This window comes from Apteryx rowi, unplaced genomic scaffold, assembly GCF_003343035.1.
Source record: "Apteryx rowi isolate R43461 unplaced genomic scaffold, aptRow1 scaffold_24, whole genome shotgun sequence".
NCBI lineage: Eukaryota > Metazoa > Chordata > Aves > Apterygiformes > Apterygidae > Apteryx > Apteryx rowi.
The window spans coordinates 2,997,242-3,020,054 of NW_020448752.1; the positions used below are offsets into that span (position 1 = coordinate 2,997,242).

The 22,813-nt window shown below is 36.2% G+C and overlaps 1 protein-coding gene across 3 annotated transcripts in view; it reads left to right on the forward strand.

Moving 5' to 3' along the window:
• Window positions 1-918: 918 nt before the first annotated feature.
• The window catches only part of LOC112966316 (fibronectin type-III domain-containing protein 3a-like), a 49,500-nt gene continuing 27,605 nt past the window's right edge, over window positions 919-22,813 (forward strand). Inside the window, exons 1-4 of one of the 3 annotated variants that reach the window (XM_026066299.1) lie at window positions 919-1,035; window positions 16,089-16,224; window positions 20,985-21,060; window positions 22,251-22,327. In XM_026066299.1, the coding sequence (XP_025922084.1) occupies window positions 16,129-16,224; window positions 20,985-21,060; window positions 22,251-22,327 (249 nt within the window). In that variant the 5' untranslated portion in view covers window positions 919-1,035; window positions 16,089-16,128. Of the gene's footprint in view, window positions 1,036-16,085; window positions 16,225-20,984; window positions 21,061-22,250; window positions 22,328-22,813 lie in introns of all 3 variants that reach the window. The other 2 variants (XM_026066297.1, XM_026066298.1) reach the window with 2 other exon arrangements.

Sequence of the window (22,813 nt, forward strand, 5' to 3'; positions counted from 1 at the left end):
ACTCAGGTACTTGGGACTTTTTTTTTTTTTTTTTTTTTTTTTTTGCCCATGTCTCCCTAAAAGTAGTTTGGGAGGACGTGATTAGGCTGTGACTTTGGAAACATCTGTGACTTCAAGACAGTATCACCTTTCTGGTGAAAATAACAATGGATCTGCTGTATTTGCAGGACAGTGTGAGAGCTTCTTCTGTCTGGCTTAGTGCAAAGTCAGTCAGCTCAGTCTAAGCTACCGCAGTGAACTATGGGGACAGTGATTTCTGATAATGTTCCAGTAAAGCTGCAAAACATATGTGTCGGTGCCTCACCTTTAGAAGATCAATTATGAATTGACTAGTATTTGCAAAGCCTTCAGTGTTTTGGCTCTCCAAACTATATGGCTGGCAGTTCATGATCCTTAATGTGCAGACAGTTTAGCAACTGGAGTTTGGTACTGGATCCAAAAGCTTGAGATACATTTACATACTTTTTGGAAATGCATTTTTTCATTACTACTGTCATATAAAGGAATAAAACTTTGGGATAAGCAAATGTACTTAATTGTCACAATGTTGTTTTTGTTTTGTTTTTACTGGAACCTTCTTTATTGTGTTATTATTATGTTACTTTTCAGTAATTAGATCATAGGTTAAGCAATGAAGTGTTTTTAGCTAATATGACATTAAATGTATATATGATATGTTTACACAGTTGTCCAGTTCTGCATTCTGTACATACTGAATGTATAGAAGGCTGTGTAAGGTCTTCTGATTTTTTTTGTAGTGGAATCTTGAGTTTTATTTGCTGATTCTAGTGGAGTTAGTCACTGGCTGTTTGCTAATGGCTTTTGCTGTTTTATTGAATATAAGTTGTTTCTGCACGTTTTTTTTGTAAGACTTTCTGCCTGCCAGTCACTAAAATGTTTTTTTTTTTTTTTCTCCCAGAAGGAAGACTGAGGGACACAGTACAACACATTGCCCACACTACCACAGGCACTGACTGTATACCATTAATCAACAGGAGCAAATTCACATCAGGAGAGTGTCAACGGTAATTAGATGTAATCTACTATTCTCACAGATTTTACAAAGCTTTATTTTTCCTAAAGTTTCCAAGTAATGTTTTAAGGTGAAAGAATATAGAAATATTTGACAGCCTTTTAAGCTTAGGACTCCTTTTTTTGGAAGAAAATTTTGAATGACTTATTATCAGATGGAAAAATGGGTGAGRGGAGAAAGAACTGATAGACAGGCGTTCTTGAGCTAAGAGGGCATTCAATATTTCCACATAAACATCACTGATTTTATAATTAATGAGTGTAGAGAATGTGTTGATTGGACTTTCACTCAGCATTCTCATTTAAACAAAATTCTTATCAAAGGCTTCGCTAGTAGCAGCCTTATCTTTATTTTGACATTAATCTCACACTTTTCTTTCTTAGCTGGAAGTCTTGTCTTAGTGAGACTTACATAACTGGCCTTTGGATAGGGAAAGTAAATCCTGGTTTTAGTAAAATACATTTCTTATGCAGAAAACAGTTCAAATTAGCGGTAACATGCAGGTAAGTGACCCATTATATGATGTTACTTAGATACGTTGTTTTTAATTGGAGCTTGTAGAATTGAAAGTGTTTATCTGTTAAAAAAAAAAAAAAAAAAAGATTCCTGGAAGAATTTTGTCATCAGTATGATGTCCATTTTTTTCTAGTGAGAGGAAGAATACTCTGACTGACTCTGTTTTTTTAATGAAGATTTCTGTGAATTGTCTTGTGACATATAATACTGTAAGACCTTTATGAAACCACAGTGATTGCTTTCATGGAAAAAAAAGATGAGTTTTAGAAGCTATTGGCTAGAATAGTGTGTTTTAAATGGAAGGAGAATAAGCAGATGTAGTATGAAGTGTTTGTGAATCAAAAAGAACCTTTTTAATGTAAAGGCACAAAGTGAGTATGTCCTGGAGACCATTGTTTAGCTTTTTCTAAAAAGAACTTTTTCTTGAAATATATAAAACTACCTGTTGCTTTGGTGGAGGCTTAAATATTCAAATTCATATATTTGAATTCATGTATCACTATTAGGATCTCTATCTCTCTATTAGGAGAGAACGTTTGTTAATACTGCTCAGAAAGAATATCCACCTATGCTACATAACCAAAACACTGTAGTTAATTAAACCTGTCATGTGACAAGTTTTTGATCATTCTGTGTGTTTAGAATGCTGGCTGTGTACAGTTTGCAAAACTGTGTCCTTTGGATTAATATGACTGCTGCATTGAGGAAAGAAATTGCACATCTCCTGTGTTGCAGAGGATGAAATTGCATTTTTCTGTTAATATCTCAGTGTGCTGTCTAGTGAGTTGAAAGGCAGCCAAGCAGATTTTAGATCTTCTGCGAAGGGGGTATCTTTTTGCTGAGGTTAGGTCCCCTCTAATGAAGAATTAGTTTTCGCAGTATGACTGTGTGCCAGAATTCAAATGTAATACTTACGGTACGCTTATTCTGAACTTTGTAAAGGGCAGTTGACCTACTYGAGTTTTCCCAAATTCTTTCTTGTTTGGTTCAAAGTTGTCTAAAGTAATCAGGGAAAGACTTAAAGGGTAGTTCGTCAGTGTAGAATGGAATGAGATAGGAAAGTAGGTGATTAAATGCAAAACAAGTCTTTTGGGAGAAAAGATAGCGAGCAATAGATAATCAGCAGATGGATTTCTTACAAAACATGGAAAAATTGTGCCAACCGCTTGATAGTCTCCTGGAGCTGGGTAGGTATTTAACAAGAAAAATGTTTCCTGGATATTAAAATCATGGCTATAAATGAAGTATTTTTATCTGCTGTTTAATGCCCTTTAGTAAATAGCTTCAACATTGATATCTTTTTAATGGGGATCTACTGCTTTTGGTTGTGTTATGTGGAGTATTAAAATATTCCAGTCTAGTTGATTGATCTGTACCATTAATACATAACTTTAATTAGCTCGTCACAATACAGTTACTTGAAGGAATAAAGACCACCTTTAATACTTGCATGGATGTAAATAACTTTAATACTCTTAAGTACCTGCAAAACAGTGAATGTTAATATTATGTGTGTATTCTTCAGCTTTGGAAGGTGTTATATAAAAAAAATTTTGATATATTTTTAACTGCAATTTTGCTACATAGTGCCTAACTTTCTTAAAATATAAACTTCATAAAAAATAAGAAAAAATACATAAATTGTCATTCTTAGATTCTTCAAAACTGTTAGTTTCTACTGATGCTCTTAAGAAGGTGTGATTACATACCCAAACTTGTAGCAATTCAAGCTCATTTACCAATAAATATTTAAAGCTCAGATACAGAAGCAAATTACTTTAGTGTGTTACCATGCATCAGCTGAACTACGATAAATCGTTATATGTGTGTTCATGGGCTGTCACAAATGCTGGGTGAAGTGTGTTTGCTTAAACCTCATGTGCATGATCTCATACTTGCATTTTACCTTGCATTTTCCATGAACTAAAACATGCACATGGTCCGTTACCATGAGACTGCTCGGATGTGGTAATTTATTGGTGTGTTTTAGCCCTTGGTCTAAGTGTAACCTGTTTTAACTAGAMTAATTTGATCTGCTATGCAGCTAAAGCATTAAGCTTGCATCTCTTTCCATGTTGAGCAAGAAAAAGTCTTCAGTTTGTGTATCAACATATTTTTTTCCATGTTTAAAGTTTGTATAATTTCTTGAATTTTTTAAAATGCTTTGTTTTTTGCGGTATTTTTGTGCTTGTTTTTAAGTCATATTTTGTAAGGCAGTTCTTACATTTAAAAAGCTTGTTTGTATCAGTGAATTCACAGTATACATCACACATTTCTAATTCCCAGAAACAGATTGAATCAGAATTAGTGGAAAACCAACCTTTGCTTTCTTTAGTGCCTATAAAAACCTGAAAACAAACTCTTGATTGTGTTAATGTTGTGAAGTCCTGTTTTTACCTTGTTTTGTTGAATTAGACTACAACTGACCGCTTTGAGTGAGCTCTTAGTAGAGAGCCTTTCCTGGAAATAGTGTTGTTGGTGTTGTTTTTGATAATCTGAATGATTGCTTTCTCTTAGAACCAGGCTTTTTAAAGACTTTTCTTGCTTAAAAATTTGAAATTCAAACATTTAGAAAACAACATTTGGATCTCTGAAGCAAAGAGCTTTTTCGCCTGGTATTAAAGAAGGTTTGTAAATAAATGGGCAGAACTTGATTCTTTTGGGGGGGAAAAAATCCTGTAAAAGGGATTCAGCTTACATTCCACCTTAAGACCAAATTTGTCCCATAGGGAAGAATTCTATTTAGTTATCAAAATATGTAACCTGAATTTCAGAAGTTTGGAGCACATGCAGCTCTCTGGAAACTTGCAGTTCCCATCTTGTAAATCTTGGCACCGATTTAAACACTTCGCTTCATCTGTTCAGTTCTGTAGTTACTTAAAGGTGTAAAAAAGCTACCGTTTTGGTGACTGATTAAGGTTTCTCAGTGGGTCATTAATGCATTATCAGCAAGATGTGGAACAGATTGTCCTATTTTTAGGTACTAAAGGATAATAATAGGGCCTGTGCTCTTAAGAGCAGTGTTGTCTTTCTAGAGTTGCGTACATTTTATTTGCAAAGAAATATCCTATTAGCTTTCCAGCTGTTCTTAACCACTGTTAACGTAAGGACTTTCACTGCACTGTGAGAGTCCTGTGAGGATGCTGTCACTGTTCTTGTTGAAATGAAAATTTGGTAAAAGTAAGAAAGGAAGATCCTACAAAGAGAACAGTGTACTCTACTTCTTGTGACACAGGTCTGGAGTTTTCTTAGATCATGCACTTTTTAATGGAACATGTTGTATGTTACTTCCATAACTTCTAAGTCATTTAGATAGACATTTGATAAAGCATTTCAGTAGTATGTTGCTAATGTGTAAATAAACCGGTTTCCCTCAAGGCCTGAACAACTAGAACACTGCTTTGAAATTCAGGGAGCACAGCCTCACATTTAACAAAATCATACTAGAAATTAGTATGTTGTTACATTGAAGGCTTTTTCATCAAAGTTTGAAAATTTTGTGCTTTGTGTAGCTTTAGGACATTAAACTGAACAAGTTAACTTATGCCAGAACATCTCATCTTTCTAGCCAGTGGAAAGAAGTAGTCAGTTTTGCATTAATTCTTTTTTAACAACACCCATACAGCTGGAAAATATCTTAATCCTGTTATTTGAAAGAATGAAACACTTCAAGGTCCCAGTCCTTTGAGGTGTTCAATTCTCTTAAGTTCTTTTAGAAAAGGGAATAGCACCTTTCAGGAGCTACTTGGTTTTGTTATGGGCCTGTGCACTTAGAAAGCAAATGCTTTCTACAGAAGGATATCGTCTACTTTGCTGGTGATAAGAKTAAAAATATAAAATACCTAAAACAATAAAAGAAAAATATTTATCTAAAAGTAATGTAATGTTTGCATTATAGAACTGTAAATACAAACTTTACAGGCCTTGTAAGTGAATAATTACAAAGCAGAGGTATAGGCATGGCCCTAACATGACTAATGAGCGTATTGTCAAGTAACAGCTCAGAACAAGCCAGATCTAATATACTTGCYGCATTGACAGGTAGTCTGTCCTCAGCTTGCAGTTCTTAATAGTGAAGCTTCTCTAGTGAAGAAYAGTAAGAAGTCCTGCTTTCACTAGGCCAACAGGTATTCTCCTATAGGATGAACGTTATCCTTTGAATTGTGCATTTGCCTCCTCCTCCTTGCCCCCATGGTTTAGATCTCTCCAAAAATCTAAGGGATGTAATATCAGTTTACAAAATAATTGTCTGAAAAACTATGGCCAATTGCTTGGATAGTTTTTATGGGGGAAAGGGGGAGGGTTTTTTATTACTTTCCTGACATGGTTGCATCAGAAACCTGATCCAGGCTGGCAAGGGAGAGTGAGAGTTGATGCTATCACAGAGTTCCCATGTGCCTTAGTATGTTGTATTTGCTGTTACTCTGTGTTTTTTAGGATTTTTTTCACTGCCATATCAGGGCTTTGCATCTCCAGCTTACATCTCCTTCAGGGAGCATCTTACAGGCAATTAGGTCTCACAGTACCCTGAGAGACAGACATTAATACTCTGTAGAAGAAAAGTGCCTTTCCCTCTCCCAATTTGCCAATTGGGTATTTTTTCCTCAGTCTCCCTCCTACAGAACACTTACACTTTGGGATTTTCCTGCTTTGGATCATTCTCATCACTGGCCACAAGAGCCAAGCAGGTTTCTGCAGTTTTTAAGAAGCTACTTGAGGTTCTTCTGGTGATTGACCTAATGTATTTGACTCCCAGATGGTCTTTGTGAGGGTAGAAGGACTAGCCAGACTGTGATAAAAGGTTTGTAGTTATCTTCTGTATTTTACCATGGAAACTATTAGCACTACTTTGGAATAAGCATTTAAGTAACAGTTAAACTCTCTGGAAAATACAGGGAAATATTTGTATGGGCCTCTTCAGAGTTAACATCTCTTTGGCCTCTTAAGATACTCCCTGCTGTACCTTTGTAAGCTTCCAGCAAAGTAATTGTTACAGGCAATATTTGGGACATGGTCCTAAGAAGAAGCATCTCTTGTGTGATGGCAGCAGTAGTGAAATGCTAAGATGATGTGAATCTGATTGCTACAGCTTCTGATATTTAATGTGTAAAGCATGGAATTCTACACCATAGCATCTGCCATATAGCAGTAATTTAGATGTTTTGGAGAATTCTCACTTTTTTAGATGTTAAAGAAGAAAAATATTTTAAAAGAAGAATTTCTGGAAGAAAACATTTAATGCAGAGCACTGGAATTTTATGACAGTTGGGATAGTTTTTTTTTTTTTTTTATGTTTTACTTAGGCCCCAGACTTTACCTAGGTCAAAACTACATTGAGTTTTTCACAGCTGTAAGTATTATAAATTTTGAACTGTGCATAATTGTTGGGTAAGTCGCGAAGAACATTTTCAGTATCAAAGTGGTGGTGCCTTTTTGGCTAGAAGCCAAACTTCATATAAGATGGTGTAGACAAATTCACTTGGGTATCATTATAAATTATTTGCAACATTTTAATCAAAACATACATTTAGTTTTGAACAGATGACTGTTATGGAGTGATGGTGGTCTCTTCAGAGCTAAAATTGTAACTGAGCTTCTGTTAAGTCTGATTCTGTTAAGTCTCTCACTCCCTTAATCCTGCAGAAAGTAAACCAATCCACCTAGAACGTCTCATGTGTGGTCCTGTGGCAGAGGAGAACTATTTTAGGATTGGGATGATATCTTAAACACCTTGTTAATACTGTTTATTTGAAAAACTAGGGTGGGAGAGGGTATCTTGTATCTTTTTTCCTAAATGTTTCCTACCTCAAAGTTGGATACAGCATAAATTTCAAGTCCAGAGGGATGAGACTTTTTTTAGTATTCATAAATAAGGATTGATGTTTTTGACTAGGTTATTCCTTATCCTGGGGTTGGGTACTTTTTTGTTTGGGTCTGTTGTTGTTCTTTTTAGCAACCTTTGGAGATTACTGGTTCAAAACTTAACTGACAGATTATAGGGTGTTTAAAATATTCGGAAGTCCCAATTTGCAAGAGATCTTCTGGAGTTTAAGGCATGAAGTATCTCAGTGTTTTCTTTGAAGCAAAGTACGTGAGGTTCATGTATGTACATCGGCACAGATCCGGTTCTGTACATGCCTTTTTTACAAAGGTAAAAGTCACTAACAAAGTATGTTACTTGCAATGAGACTGGATTTTTTTCCCGTTTAGAGAAAAAAGAAAATACACTGACCTTATCCTGAACAAACAAAATCTCCCTTCTTAAACAAGAAGATTCTTTTCTCCTCAGTAAGAGACATTAACTTTACTCCAAAAACTGAGAGATTGATAAAAGTTGTGAAATACTCATTTAAGGTATTGACACCACCTGTAACTCTGTGTTTTTATGATTACCAGTTATTTTACTCTATTTTACCAGTTATTTTACTCTATTTTACTCACTTTTTGCTGCCCAGGTGCAATGTCATGCTAGTTCCTATCTGTATGTGGTCATGGAGAGAACACTTAGCTTTCCAGTGTTGGTGAGATGGTGCATTAAAAATACAGACTAGGGAGAAACTCTCTTGTGACTGAAACAGGTGACACAGGTGCTTTCTCCTCTTCTCTCCCTATAGACTACTTGGAACAGCTAAATACTATAGTAATAACATCCAGTCTTGATTTAAGGATTGAGTTTGTAAAAGCTTAGGGGAAAACAGCTTTGCCTATAATTGCTTTTGTTTTTTTAACCAGAATCTTAATGCTGCAGTTCAAATTTAAAATAATTTAAAGTTGCAGAAACCCCTTTCCTAATTTGATTTACAAGGTAAAAGTCTAATTAAAGCTTTAGTTTTTAATACAATACTGTTCTTAATAAATAACAACATTGTAATGGTTTACTTCCTGTGATAAATATAAATTTATTATCAGGCTGGAAAGTTGGGTAAGGCGCTGAACCTAGAAATCAGGAAGTCTGACTTAAACTTCTAGCTCTCCATTAGACTTCCTCTTTGGTCCTGGACACATTGTTCTTCCTAACTTAAGCACACTGCATTAAAAAAAAAAAAAAGAAAGAAAAAAAAGTCTTGATCCATTTAAGTAATAAGCTCCCTGGAATAGGAACTTTCTCATATTAATTTCAGCCCTTATTCTGGAAATACAGTCTTTGTGATAGCTTCTGTGTAGGTTTATAACTTTTTTTTTTATTTTTTATGAAATCTGGATAGTGAAATCAAGCTGATTGAGTTAATCATGTTTGCTTTTCTGAGACTTGTGCTTTGCAAGGAAGTCTTTGCTGTTTCAAAAATCTATTTTTATCAGTGTTGACTAATAAGTAGGATTTGAAAAAAATATGGAGGTCAAGGTAATATGGAAGACTTGTGGTGAAATGGTTTTTTTTCTTATGAGGTCTCAGTGCAGCAATCCAATATTTCAACCTTCTTTCCCGAAAATTCTCGATGAAACATACAGTACGTATGCTACTTGCATGGTATACTAATGGTCGTTACTTCCTGTCAACGTTTTTAAGTCTGCAGCGGTTCCTCTGCATCCCATTCAGATGTTATTCACAAACAGCTATAGAGTCATGGAATAATTTAGACTGAAAGTGATCTCTGGAGGTCATCTAGTCCAGCCTCAGGCTTAAAGCAGGCTAACTTCAAAGCTGGATCAGATCAATCAGATCCTTATTCAGTGAAGTTTTGAAAGTCTCCAAGGTTAGTGATTCACTATCTCTGTGCAACCTGTTCCGGTGCTTGACCACTCTCACTGTAAATGTTTATATCCAGTTAGAATATTATATATATACCCCGTTGGAATCCCTCCTGCTGTATCTTGTTAGGATTTACCTTCTGTCCTTTTGTTGTGACCTCTGAGAAGACTCCTTTTCTGCCTACAATTTTACTCCATTAGTTTACAGGTAGTGCCTTTCTGGAGAGATACTTAAAATACTGGGAAAAATATTTTGATATGAAATGACAGGATCTCTAAAAACTTGTAAATATATGATACATTTCACTAGGAAATCATATCTGTAAAATTGTAGATCTGCTGTTGGTGTTTACTAGTAACTATTCCAAGGTTCTTGGAAAAAAGGAAGCAGTGCATTTATAAAGAAAAATGAATAATTCCTGACATAACCATTTGCCAATTTCCAGCTTGGAATAAGGTGTCACATTCAATTCATAATCATATCTACTTGAATTGACACAATAGAAACAACTACAAAGTTTTAAACAATAATATCTCTAGTAAGAAGTTAAGTGATGTTTTGTGAATCTAATATGTAATAAGCATTGTTTCTATTAGTTTAAGTAAAAAATTCGTTAATGACTACCTCCTGTATACTAGAATTGCATATATATTTGACTTTTTGATTGAAATAAAGACTATTTTAGATTTTAATTTTGAAGCATCTCATGAAAAAACATGACGTTTTCCAAACCTAAAGTATGAACATCTGGTATCATATAGACTTCAATTACCCACCTTTGTTTTGGTACTTCTGTATAGCGAGTATAATAGCTATTTTGTATGTTAATAAGAACTCTGCTTTATCAGTTGAGACACTGACTTCAGATGGGAGTAGGCGTGAATCAATGAACACTGAGTTCAATAAGAATCCTTGGGAGCTGGATGGGATCCAGGATGACTGCAGCACTGGTTTAGAAGAATTTGGGTTGGAGAAAAGGGAAGGCCAATGTTTCAGTCTTCTAGAGGCTCTGCGTTTTTACTATGTCAGGAAGTGAGGTCAGTCACAACCACTGTATACTGCAATTGTTTCTGGAAGGCTAGTCATTAAGATTTTCTGTTTTTCTTAGAAGCTTTTGTAGTATGAGACTGCCAGTGGAAAATATTGCCTTTTTTAATATGGTTAACATGATTAAACATATTACATTAGCACAACGTTGAATTACTCAAGAGTACTTCTCAGGGTACATTTTTTAAATGTGAACTGGTTTTATTTGGTTTAAAATCCTTAATATTTTATTTTGTCATAACTATAAATAGCAAAACATAAGTTTTAAACTCTCTTAATGTTGATCAAGTAATCTGGAATTCAGCTTTCAAAACTATTGATAAACTTTTATAAAGACTAATCTTCCTGGAAGTCTAAAAAAATTTACTCAGTTATTGTATTAGAACAAAGTAGAATAATGCAGAAACAGTTGCGAGTGCTCAGTGTAATGAACAGTATGCATTACATTTATTTGACTGAATTTCAAAGTGCACTGCAGAGTACTGAAGCAAATCCAATTGTTAAGGCATATATAATCATTTCCACTTATTTGTGTTCCATATTGAGACATTAGAATGAATTTTTTTCAGATATACTAAAGGAATATATACTCTGCTATGTGTTAGACTTCAATTAAAATGGTTTGTTTTGTGGAATATGACAAAACATTTCAGGATTTTAGGTGCATTTGTCTTGAAAAAACAATCTTTAAAAGCAGTAGCTCAAGCTATTTCCAGTGTACATTTCTGTTAACTTCCAAGCGTGATATCCGCTGTTACTTGTTTTTAGCTTTGATAAAGCAGTACTTCTGAAGGTTTGTTTCTGAGATGGTCAAATCACTGTTTTTTGTTAATGGCTATTATGCTATATAGGCTTTAATTCATCCTCCTGTTCAGCCAGAGGTTGGGAATGACCTTTAGCTGATGTGTGCTAGAAACCAGTGTAAAGAAATGAATCAGGCAAGAAGTACCCTTGCAAAATCTAACCTTTCTAAAAATTAATCTCTTTAATTCCATATTAACTCAAAAACCTCTAATGCATGGTGACAAAGCCCCACAAAATGCATCTGCAGATTGTTATTGATCATACGTAATGATTCACTAATTCTCAATATATTCTTTTGCAACTTTGAAAACTATGGAGCTTGCTTTTGTCCCTGAGGCTTGCAGATGGAATTTATTTCTTGTTTCAGATTTACTTAGTCTGGAATTTCAGAGTTTGTGTATTAGGTCATTTTTAATGTCAGGCATAGCCTGTGAGTTTTCAGTGCAAATGCTTTTCTTTTTCCCATGCCCAATCTGGATAGTAGATAGTGATGATAAACTTTAAACTGCTAGCTACCAAGAACAGAGCCTGGAAAAAAGCAATCTGACCATCTACTACCGAGCATGTAATAGAATTAACTAACCTTCAGGGGGTTGAATCAGAAGCTTTTTGATTCAATTCTGGCTAAAAGTGGGGTTGTTCTTCTTGGGCCACAAACAACTTGCCAGCTGGATTTGCCCATCCCTGCTGACTTGTGTTGGGTTTTGGGTAAAACTGAGGGTTCAGAGAGTGCCCTGGGGAAGCTGCGAGACTTGGTAGGACTTTGCCTGTGGGAGCTGTGGATGGAGATTTGTCCAGGATCCTCGCTTCTGCCTTTCCTCCTGCACAGTGGCAGCTTCGCTCTCTTCAGTTGCAGCTGCCCTCCTCCCTCCGCAGCAGCGAAGCGGCATTGCTGACCCTGCAGCTGCTTTAAGTGGTAAGAGTTGGGGGCTGAGTTGGAGGACAGCAGGGCTGGGTTCCTTGCTGCACCTGGACTGGCAGCAGAAGAGGGTGTGGGTAGCGAAAATGAAGTGATTTGATGCACCATGTGAGTTTTCAGTAGGATTTGTTATTATGAACCAATATTCAGAATTTTTTTTCTCCTGTTTCAGCTCAGCTTCAGAAATCTTTGACATAGACTCCAAGTTCAAACTTGAGCTTGAGCAAYGGTTCAAATCAAGACCCAGTTAAAGAAAAAAATGTTTTTAATGGTTTGTGGTTCTGATTCATTCCTTGTGATTTCATGTTATGTTTAATTGGTGTAACTGCCAGACAAAATTTTTTCAATAACATTTCATCATTGATTATTTCCTAGTAATTTTGAAGAACATATGCTGGCACTACAGAGCAGCAGCACAGCTTATGCAGAACAATAGCAGTGGGTACAAGAATGAGAAAGTTAATGAAGGAAGCTAAASAGCACCTTTTAATTTCTGGGGGAGAAGACAGGCGTTTGAGCAGATTTCCTGCCTTCCCTCAAAACTCCTCCTAATGAAAATGACACAATAAATACTTCGAAGTAAATCTGAGCGTTTCGAGAATGAAACTGGCCACTCTGACATCTGCTCTTGCTCTTCTAAGAAGTCTTCACTCTTTCAAGAGAATGTTAAGCCATTGCTTCTGTTGGGTTTTAAATCTTCTCTTCTGGCTAAGAAGCTTGAAAATGTTTCCAAGCAAAAAAATCTCTATTGAAATAAAATYCTATCCCCAGCAACATCTTACGCCTAAATGTGAAATGACCTCCAAATAAACTATCAGGGTAGAARTGGCTTTTCAAGAAAGATTTATAATTTTTGTTTCTTTTCAGGAAGCTTTGCTGAGTATGCAACAACTCTTCAAGGATTCACTTGTGTTTATCCAAATACCACCTACTTTGAATGAAATGGAGGCTTGGGAGTGGGGACCTGTGGATATCATGTTCTGGTGTGCTTTATTTCCCTGGAAAAGTTTTACCTATTAACCTGGTGAGGGGTTGAGTCCCATGTTTGCTTTCCAGCAGAGATGGTACCTTTGAGTGCAGCAATGTGTTTTGCTGCCCYGTATCCGTATTTTCAACAAGTGAAGCTGTGCTCTGTAACAATCAATTTTTTAGCAAAATCTRTTAGTGTACAGTGGGATCTTCCTCTTTGTCATTAGTATTTTGTTCACTTTCAGCCATCTGAACTCAGCTTTACAGCAAAATGTTATGTTTTTGGAGTCAGATGAAACTGCCCAATATTTATTAAAATGGTCTCATTTATGCTAGTACTTCCATTTTCTCTGACCATATGGAGGTTCCTACAAAAACATGAAATTATATTTACTGTTTTTATATTTATATTTACTGAAATTATCATTAACCATATAAAAACATTTATTTAATAATATTCAGAGTGTAAGTTCTTAATCTGAAAAATCAAAGTTGCAGCACTAAGTAAAATACAGCCATGTATGTATATATAGGTATGACTATAAATATTATCTGTATAATTAGGAAATGGATTCAGGATCCTAAACAAGTCTTCCAGTTGTTTCCACCTAACACACCTTTGCCTCACAGAGAGCTCTCGGTGCCTCCGAACCGGCTCCCTTTCAGGTGACGCTGAACTGGAGGAAGCGTTGCAGGAGGACATGTAGCGCAGTCCCCACCGCGTTCCCGCTTGGGACCGCCGTCCGCGGGACCGGAGCGGCAGGGCAGCGCGGAYGCGGGTGTCAGCACCAGCTGCTCTGCTCCGCTCTGCAGGTCTGCGCTTGCTGCCCTGGGCCGCTTGCTCGTGTAGGCAAAGCCGCAGAGGACTGTGCTGTGGTGGTGTAGGAGACCAGGATAGAAACTTTAAACGTTTATTTAAAGTTGCAGGTGGTATTGGGACTTGTTTCAGAACATGTTTTTCCACAGCTGGTTGTTTTAGTTGAACAGTTGAATTCGTGTTTAGTAGCTCTCGGTGAAGGGTTTTCCCCTTTATGCTAGGTGCTAATTTCTGTCTTCTTTGAAGTTCTTAGACTGAAAGAAAAAAAAAAAACCTGCGTGTGTGTGCATGCATGCACGCACACGCACATATGTATAAAAGTTAAGTATCCTCAGTCTGCTTGTGTATGCCAATTTCCTATTAGAGAAACAATTTCTCTTAAGATTTAGCTAGAAACCTCTAAAATAAGGAGAGTTGTAGTGGAAGAAACTACTGTCTTAATTTTAGCATAGTGACTGGTGATGTTGCAATACAGGTATTTTTAAGTGGGGTAGGTGCATACGATGTGATGAGTACGTTTTCTTGGTAGCAGTTGTTCAAAATCTGGCAAATGGATGGAAGATCATTTTATTCAAGAAACAAATAACATGCTAAGATAGTTGGGTATATTTAAGGCAAACCTGATTCAAATTTAAACTTTAGAGATCATATCTAGCCCTTGCACCTGTGCAGTGGTATTTAGTCTCTTAAAATACTGTTACTGGAGCAGACCTGGAAAACAGCTGGTGTGCGGAAGGAGCTTGTTTCTTCGGCAGTGTTGGGTGTTTCATAATCTTGAGCTTTGTGGCTTTGTGACTGTATCAGTTATTTTGAGATGCTTCTGCAAACGAGAGAGAATATGTTTTTAAGGACAGATACTACGAGTCTCTTTACCTTGTTAATACCAGAAGAAATCCTTCTAAAGTTTAGTAGAGACCCTTTCTGAATGGAATGAGTTATCACCGGAAAAAACGGTGACAGTCAGGCTATGATATTTCTCCCACTGTTGCTAATCTGGTGAATTTGCAGTGCTACAAGTGCAGAAGTAGTCAGGAATTTTCCTTCTCCTCCCCTCCACCCCACCACTGTTGTTTCCATATTGGTTATATGGAGCTGAATGAGATCTTAGCAGTTGTGTATAGACTAACTCAGTTTATGCACAGTTTAGGGTTTTGTTTTTGTTGTTTTTTATAAATGTAATGAATTGGAATGTCCTAAATGCAGTTTGGTCTTCCATCTGGGTTATAGGAGGTAACGGGAAGGGAGAAGGAAATGTCAGCATTTCCTGCATCCTGTTATCTTGTGCTTTTTATGGACGCTGAATTAATGATACACTGGAAATTCTTTAACAGTTGGGTTGTATTTTGACTTACTGTAATTATAGATTGTACAGTAAAAGCCTGGGAACTATACAGTGCTTTTCCATTTACCAGTCTCCGTGATACTCAGTTAAACATGTTTTTCAAAGTTCTCTACTCTTTCTTTTGTTTTGCCCTAAGCTTTGTTTTCAGTGTGTCAGACTTTTGTATTAATAACATGTTACAGCACTGGAGAAATTGCAGTATTTTTTTTTTTTAATCACCTCACRGACTGAAATGTACATGTGAATTATTTGTCCTAAAACTTAGGTTCTGGAGTATAAGCATTTTAGAAATTGTAACTCTAAATTTAAAAATGAGGTGCTGTGTAAGTGTAAATTATGCTACTATGTAATTGCATTGCCTGTAAGGCGAATTTTTGATTTTTATCAGTATATCACTCATGGAGTGCTGAGCTGAACGTGCACAATATGTGTTTCAAGAACATATTTTTGGAAGAAGAATGTGTATTGCTTAAATGTGGTACTTAAAATGAGAAGTAGGAGAATATCTTAGATTTTGTGGGTATATTCCATTGTATAGAACTTGGATATAGGATCAGTGATTCCCCCTGTGCTTTTAAAACTCAGTTTGCATGTGTTTTAAAATGTGCAATGAAGCTATAAGTGGATGTTTTGCAGTAACTTTTGTCTCCAGTTGAAGTCATTTTATTTGAAAATTTTGGGGGAGAGTTGTGAAGTGTTGAAATCTGATAATACTTTGCGATTAGAGTTTTCAAATATTCCTGAATTGTTGTCATTAAATGATTCCACTGATGTCACAGTGAACGTGTTTGTCTTTCTTTTATGGGGAAGAAAAAAAACAGTGTCCTGAAGGAAGTGGTGTATTTATCTTCTGAAATATCAGTACCGACTTTGGCAAAAAAACAACAACAGAGAATTATTTTTAGGGGGAGACTTCAGTCTAATACTGGCCCTCTCTTTTTGTTTTAGCAGTCAGTTAACGCGAGCAGTTGTCAATGAATGATTTCCAGACATGATGGCCGACCAGCCGCCTCCATTAGAAGCTACGCCTCTATTGAACGAAGTGCCACTTCTACCTCATATGGTCAATGGGGACAGCATACAACAGGCAAGTAAATCTGTTCAACTTTCATACAAGCCGTGTCTTTCCACGGCTGCGGTGGTAGTAGGGAGATCAATGTTCAAGTGTACGATAGAAAAACTGCCTTACAACTTTTCTGATATTTGAAAGAGGAGGAGGTTTGAAAGAAAGCAACTGTGGTACTGATTTAGAAGCTGGAAGAGCATTCTCAGCGCTAATATTGTCAGTAAAATAGCAGTCTCAATGTTAAGAGGAAGAAAATCATTAAACATTAATGTAGTGGAAATGTTAAAAGATAAATGCAAATTGAAAGGAAGGTTTGCAGTACACATTTAAGTGCTTCAAAATTAAACTACAAAATTCAAGAATAAAAGAAGAAATGTAAGATATGGATTTAATATGTAATAAAGCACTAAGATTTGAAGTCTCTGTTTAAAGCTCATATAAAATAATCAGCAAAGTCTAGAAAGTGGCTGCAGTACTCTGAACTGAGAAGCATATAGGAGGGAGATGCAGAAGACAGGAAAGACTTCTGGCTTCCTGATATTAGATATCTTCATTAATAATTACAACGCACTGATGAAACTTGAGTATATTCAGTTGACACTTTAGAATTTTATTGGACACAACCATTCAAAAGTGCCTCCTATGATTAGAAATGCAAGCAAAAGTGAAGGTAAAGCATTTGGAGTGAAGTAGAAGATAGTACACAGGTGTCAGTAAACTAGAAGTAAATTTACTGTTTGKCAGGAAAAGATGACTGCCTTGTACTGCAAATGCTGAGGTATCTTCACATAGCTGGGAGATAGACTTCTAATGTGCATTCAGAAATATTACATACTTCCTGATATTTTAACATTGAATCTTAATTAAGAAGCATCTTCCCCCTGCCCCAACTGTTGCAAACGTTACTGGTCAGGTGGGAAAGAAAAGTTTCTTTTTAAAAGACCGAAATAGCTATTGTTGGCAGGAATAACAAAGAAAATGTGAATTTGAAGGCTTTATGTGCCCAGGTTTAAATAATCATTTTGTTGAAGCAAGTAATAAAACTGCCTATTGCTTTAATCTGATGAGGATATGACTTTAAGAAAGTAAGTATTTGACAATAATTTCATTAAGAGTTAATGGGTTAATCTGAAAGGGAAAGTTACATAAAAGTTTCCAGAACATAAGAACTGTCATGTGGAATAATTGTAAAGGATAACAGTGAAGACCTTGGCATACTTGAACGTACAATGGACAAACAGGGTACCACAAAATAATCCTGAGTTGTTGAAGGTCTGGTAAACCATAAATGTGGGAAAGTTTTAAAAGATATTTCCTTTCCTTCGTAACTGTTACAGTAGGGGAAAGAGAAGAGGTCTGTGTTGTTTTGATTATAGTATATGTCTTTGTGAAAATGATAGGCTTTATTTAAAATTAAAAAAAAGTGAGGAATGAGTGTATTCTACTTTTTTTCCATCAAACTTTGGAGATACAAGTACAGTGACTGTGTTTGGTAATAGGCAAAACTAAAGAGCATCTAAGCTAGTTCTGGCATTAGCAACATGAAATTTTAGACACTGACCAGCCGTGAGGTTATACGGTAGCTTGTGTTTCATGTTACATGAGGAAAGTAGATCAAGTAGGTCTAACTGGAGGCCAGCTCCATAGCTATGTATTCGTGTAGATCAGTGTGGATAATACTAGCGTGTGTTGAATGACACAAAGAAAGTGACAGTCATTGAAGTTTTCAGAACCTGTTGGAGACCGTTTGCAATCAGGGTGGGGTAAAAAAGATGAGTTGGAGATGCGCAGAAGGAAAATCACATTTTCAAGAGTAGACTTGAAGACTGATAGTCTCCCAAACTTATAATTGAGTTGTTTTGAAAATAATGAATGCATCTGTCTAGTGAAAATTGGTGCATCTATCTTCCCTTGGGGGGGGAGGGGGGGGTCATGTTAATGTTACCCCTTTCTCATTCTAGCACTGCCATATATAAGCAATCATGTCATGTTGCCATTCCTTGGTTACATAGCAATACACTTGCCACTTTTGTTTGCTGCACTTTCTCTGGAGCAGAGAGTCTTCTATTAGCCACAGTGTCTCTCATCTGGAAGTTTGCTTTTAAATAGAGTATTAATTTAGAAGCTTTATTAATGCAGGGTTTTTTTAATTATTTTCCTGCCAGTGCTGTAAAGGACAGGCTAATTATAAAGTATTATATAGTGTTTTTGTTTTCAGAAATAAAACTTGCACTGTTTGGTGGCAGGTCACTTCARAGAGTCAGATGCAGCATCCAGTTGATTTAGTTTGATTTCACATAAAGGTTAAGTAGGTTGGAAGTTGCCTGGAAGCTGCTTCTTCCAAAAGAACTCRAGCAGTGGAAATAGTGCAAATAATGGATAAAAGCAAAACAATGACCAGTGCTTTGAAATAGCTTCCAAACTGTGCTGATCCCACTGGTTCTGAAATGTTGTGCAAGACATCTGAAGGTGTTGACGTTATTGTGAATCCTAGCACTGGTCTGTCTTCTAACTTGGCTTAGGTTGACTCATTAGAAGCACTCAAGCTTCCTGGAAATTTTTCTTGATGGAAGGTAGATGGAACTGCATTTGCTTCATTAATTACAGTGAGTCATTCCCCTAAGACATTGCCCTGTGCATTCCTGAAATTCCAGTCTCTGAACTGCTCTACAGTAGYGTGGCTACACCACTTACTTGCGATCCTTTTAGCTGGGTTCGGTTAATAGTTTCCTGAACTGTTTGTGAGAACTTTAGTCAATTGGATCCTGTTTCTAAGATCTAGCATGTAGCTGTTCAAAGACTGAATTTCAGAGAGGATTCCTTGCCTGCCTATGAATTTTTCTAGCCCTTGGAGATTCAGACTCGTCATGAGGTTTAATATCTGCCTGGGGAGCCCTGTCTCCTTGTGGTGTGTCTGTCCCCAGCAACTGCTCTTCTCGGCAGGCATCGTCTTTCCATGTTCTTCCCAGCCCGTGATTTTCTGTTCTGTGTTTCTTAAAACAAGTAACATTGCTTTTCTCTCTTTACTCCTTGAAATTTGGTAGAGGTAAAATTATAAACTTGCTTATATGCCAAAAGGACAGATCTGCTGAGGTTTCAGTGTTTTTAGCATGCCATCTTAAAAGTGCTGTCTGTCTTCCATCCTTCTTGTGGAACCATAATAAACATTACTGACTGACTAGAAGACTTTTTCCTGGGATATTCAGTGTTTTATTTATCTCCAGAACCAATTCATGTAACGTAAGTTAAAATTGTTTCCTATCCTGTGAAGTCATTAGAATAGGGTCTGTCTTCATTTTATGCTTCTACATCCTCTGTTATAAATTAAAAAAAAAAAAATGATAGCAGTGTACAGAAGCTGCAAAATTGTTAAATGCTCACTAGTTAACACCAATCTGCTCCTTTGAGTCTTGTTTCACACAAAACAGTTTAACTGTAACAGATCTATGCAAGCCTCCAGTTCTGTGCAAACAAGGAGCACTTCTCAGGCATACTATTCAATGCAAGCAAGGGTATTTATGTGCAATGTATAGTTTAATGATTTCTACTTTAACTAAGCAGATCAGTAGTTTTCACAGTAATTCAGTACTTTGCATGCAAAAAATACTTCCTTCCATAGTGGCACAAGTTTATTTTGTTAAGTTTGTTCATGACTAGTTTTACARATATATATTATTTCAATTTTTATAATGGCCTTTCTCCTTTAAATGCTAACTGTTGCTATGGTGGAATTTTAACTGTGTAACTTTGCAGTTCTTACATGGCCCAAATCCCCATTCTATTAAACAATTAGACCTATATCTATCTGATATAGTGTAATCTGACTGTAAAGTTCTGGTAGTAGAGTTGCTAATATGTTACARTAAAACTGAAGCACATGTTATAAATGGGGTAGAATGAGGCGATAGTTTCTAATTTCTGTTGTCCAGCACAAGCAAAATGATGATTTAGACTGCCTGAGGAAAAATTTTGGCAGACATTTGCATTGATTTCTGTGAAMGTGAATAGGATCATGTTCAACTGATCTGATGAACCTCACTGTTGTATGGCTGTAACTACAGGGTCACACAACCGCGTGAGAAAATGCAAAATGCATGTGACCTTCCGGGAGCTGTARAGGTGCTAGATACCTGCTTTACTGCCTCTTTCAGCCTCCAAAGGACTGCATACTTTTGTTAAGTTAATTGGTATCATCAGAGAATATATTGTCCAACATGCTTTCAGTGGAAAAACATGGTTGAGTTTTGGGGAAAGCATCTTTTTATGTTGTGTGTGTGTGTATGTATGAATATACACATATGAATATTATTTATATATGTGTGTGTATGTGTATATGCATACATGCATATAAGTGTGTGTGTATATACATACACTTTCATTTGTTTGGTCAGAGTCCTGCCTTTGTCAATTTAGCCTCGAAACTGAAATAATATCATAGAGAAGGTTTGGAAGGCAAGATGAATCTTAGATAAYTTAGTGTTTCAGTAAAAGAAGAAAYGTCAGARTGAAAAATATTGAAAATTAAACGGCTAACTATTTCGGGTATATCAAGGGAAGAACTGTTGGTAGTAATCAGAAAAAAATACTAAAAATGCAAAATTAAAAAATTTATATCAAAGCCTGAGGGGAGTTTGTTCTACTTGTTAGTGTTTCTAAACTTGCCCTTTTTATGCTAAGAATGTCACGATCTGTATTGTTTGAGTCTAATGTGTAARTATAAAGGAAAGGTTTTTTCTCAAGTAATCTCTAAAATAACTTTTTTTGTCTTTTGATTTTTACAGGTTATTCTTGTGCAGGTAAACCCAGGTGAAACCTTTACAATTACAACTGAAGATGGGCACGTTCAGTGTATTCAAGGTAAAAGAAAGACTGAAGTACTGAATCTAAATATTTGACTTATTCTGCAGATATCGCAGAATTACTAGCAGCGGTTGTTTCTATAAGGTCAAATGTATTTTTAGATTTTCTGCAATGCAATAAATAAGATCTTTTAGTTTGTACTTTAAACACAAATAAGACAGCACTGGGAAATTGCCCAGCTTCCTTGCCTTTCTGCAGACTTTGCTGCTAATTTATGAAAGGCTGGCATTTCAGCCATTTTCATAAGTAATAATTTGGGTATAACTGTCATCTCTGAGTAGTAATGCATGAATTTGTGTGATTTAATCCACACTACCGTAAACARCTTTAATAGACCCTGGGTGACCCTACCTTAGTGTAAGGTAGTGGCATTAGCAGTCTGCTCATATTGAGGGAAGCATTAATACCCTCCCTGTGTGGCTACTGAGTGACAGAACTGCAAATTTAAGACGGGRTTTAAAATGTCTCCTGTAAGTCAAGTTGAATTTATCAGTACTTCCATTTTTGGAATATTTTTCACCATTTCAAGTGACATTATATAAAACGTGTCCATTTTACTTTCATCAGATCTCTGAGRGGGATACTTATTTCAGCTTGATGTGAAAGATAATATATTCTTATTAAAACAAAATGTTCGCTCAGTTGTGAATGTTGTTGCTACAGACTTTTAATGCTGTCACTATATAAGAACTAAAACTTATCTATGCTAGTTTTTGTACAATTAAAGAAATGTTGGCTGTATAAGTGTGGAGGTTGGGATAAATCTAATCTGTTCTTTTTGTAAAATCAACAYGTACAGCCACACTTATCTAAAATTCTGGGTGCTTCCTGAAAGTTATTAAATTATATTTAACAGATATTTTGAATGTGAAAACGAGTTAGCCTTGGTGCCATAAATTGCATTATTTTTCTTGATGAAAACTTGGTACAGTCACTTTGTTAAACTTGCGCTCTTGATTATATAAGTTTCTTTCCTAACTGACTTTTTGCTRGATAGTTTGAGCCTTGCTTCTAAATCTACTTGTCTAAAAGTAGATCCATAAATATGGATTTGGATGTAGATGCTGGCTTTTCATCTATATACCCATTTTCATAAACTGAAGCGACCTGCTATATTTGAAAGAAGTTGCCTCTAAAATTTGTAAAAGCCTTGTGTGATGGAAAAGTGGCACCTTCTGACTTTTCAGGTCCAGCGCACGTTCCCATGATGTCCCCAAATGGTTCTATGCCTCCCATATTTGTGCCTCCCGGTTATATATCTCAGGTAAATGTTAACTTATTCTTACATTTAAGTGTGCTTGTGGTTGTGGCTTTTCTTAACAGTAAAGATATTATTTTATCTGTAACAGGTGTTAAAAGAAAGCCTTAATTTTTTCCACTGAACTTACCAAATACTTAACATATTTTGTTGCAGGCTTTGTCACCTTGTCACTTAGTAAAATTCGATCAGGATTTTATTTTTTTTTAATTTGATACTACTTAGCCATAAAAGGTTGCTTTTAGTAAGACAACAGATGGCTCTGAGTTGGCTCTTCATTGAGCTCCATTAGCACTTGATTTTTCTGCAGTCCTACTTCCAAAGTGAAAGTAGGTGCTTAGGTGGTATGGACGATCGCAGCTGATGGTGGGCTGTGAAGCACCAGGGGACTGGGGAGTGTGGGTTGTGCTTGGCTCCGCTAGAAACAAGCGTGCACACTATGGATAGGAGACTCGTGTCTCCTAGTTTGAGGTTATGTGGGCCTTATGCCAG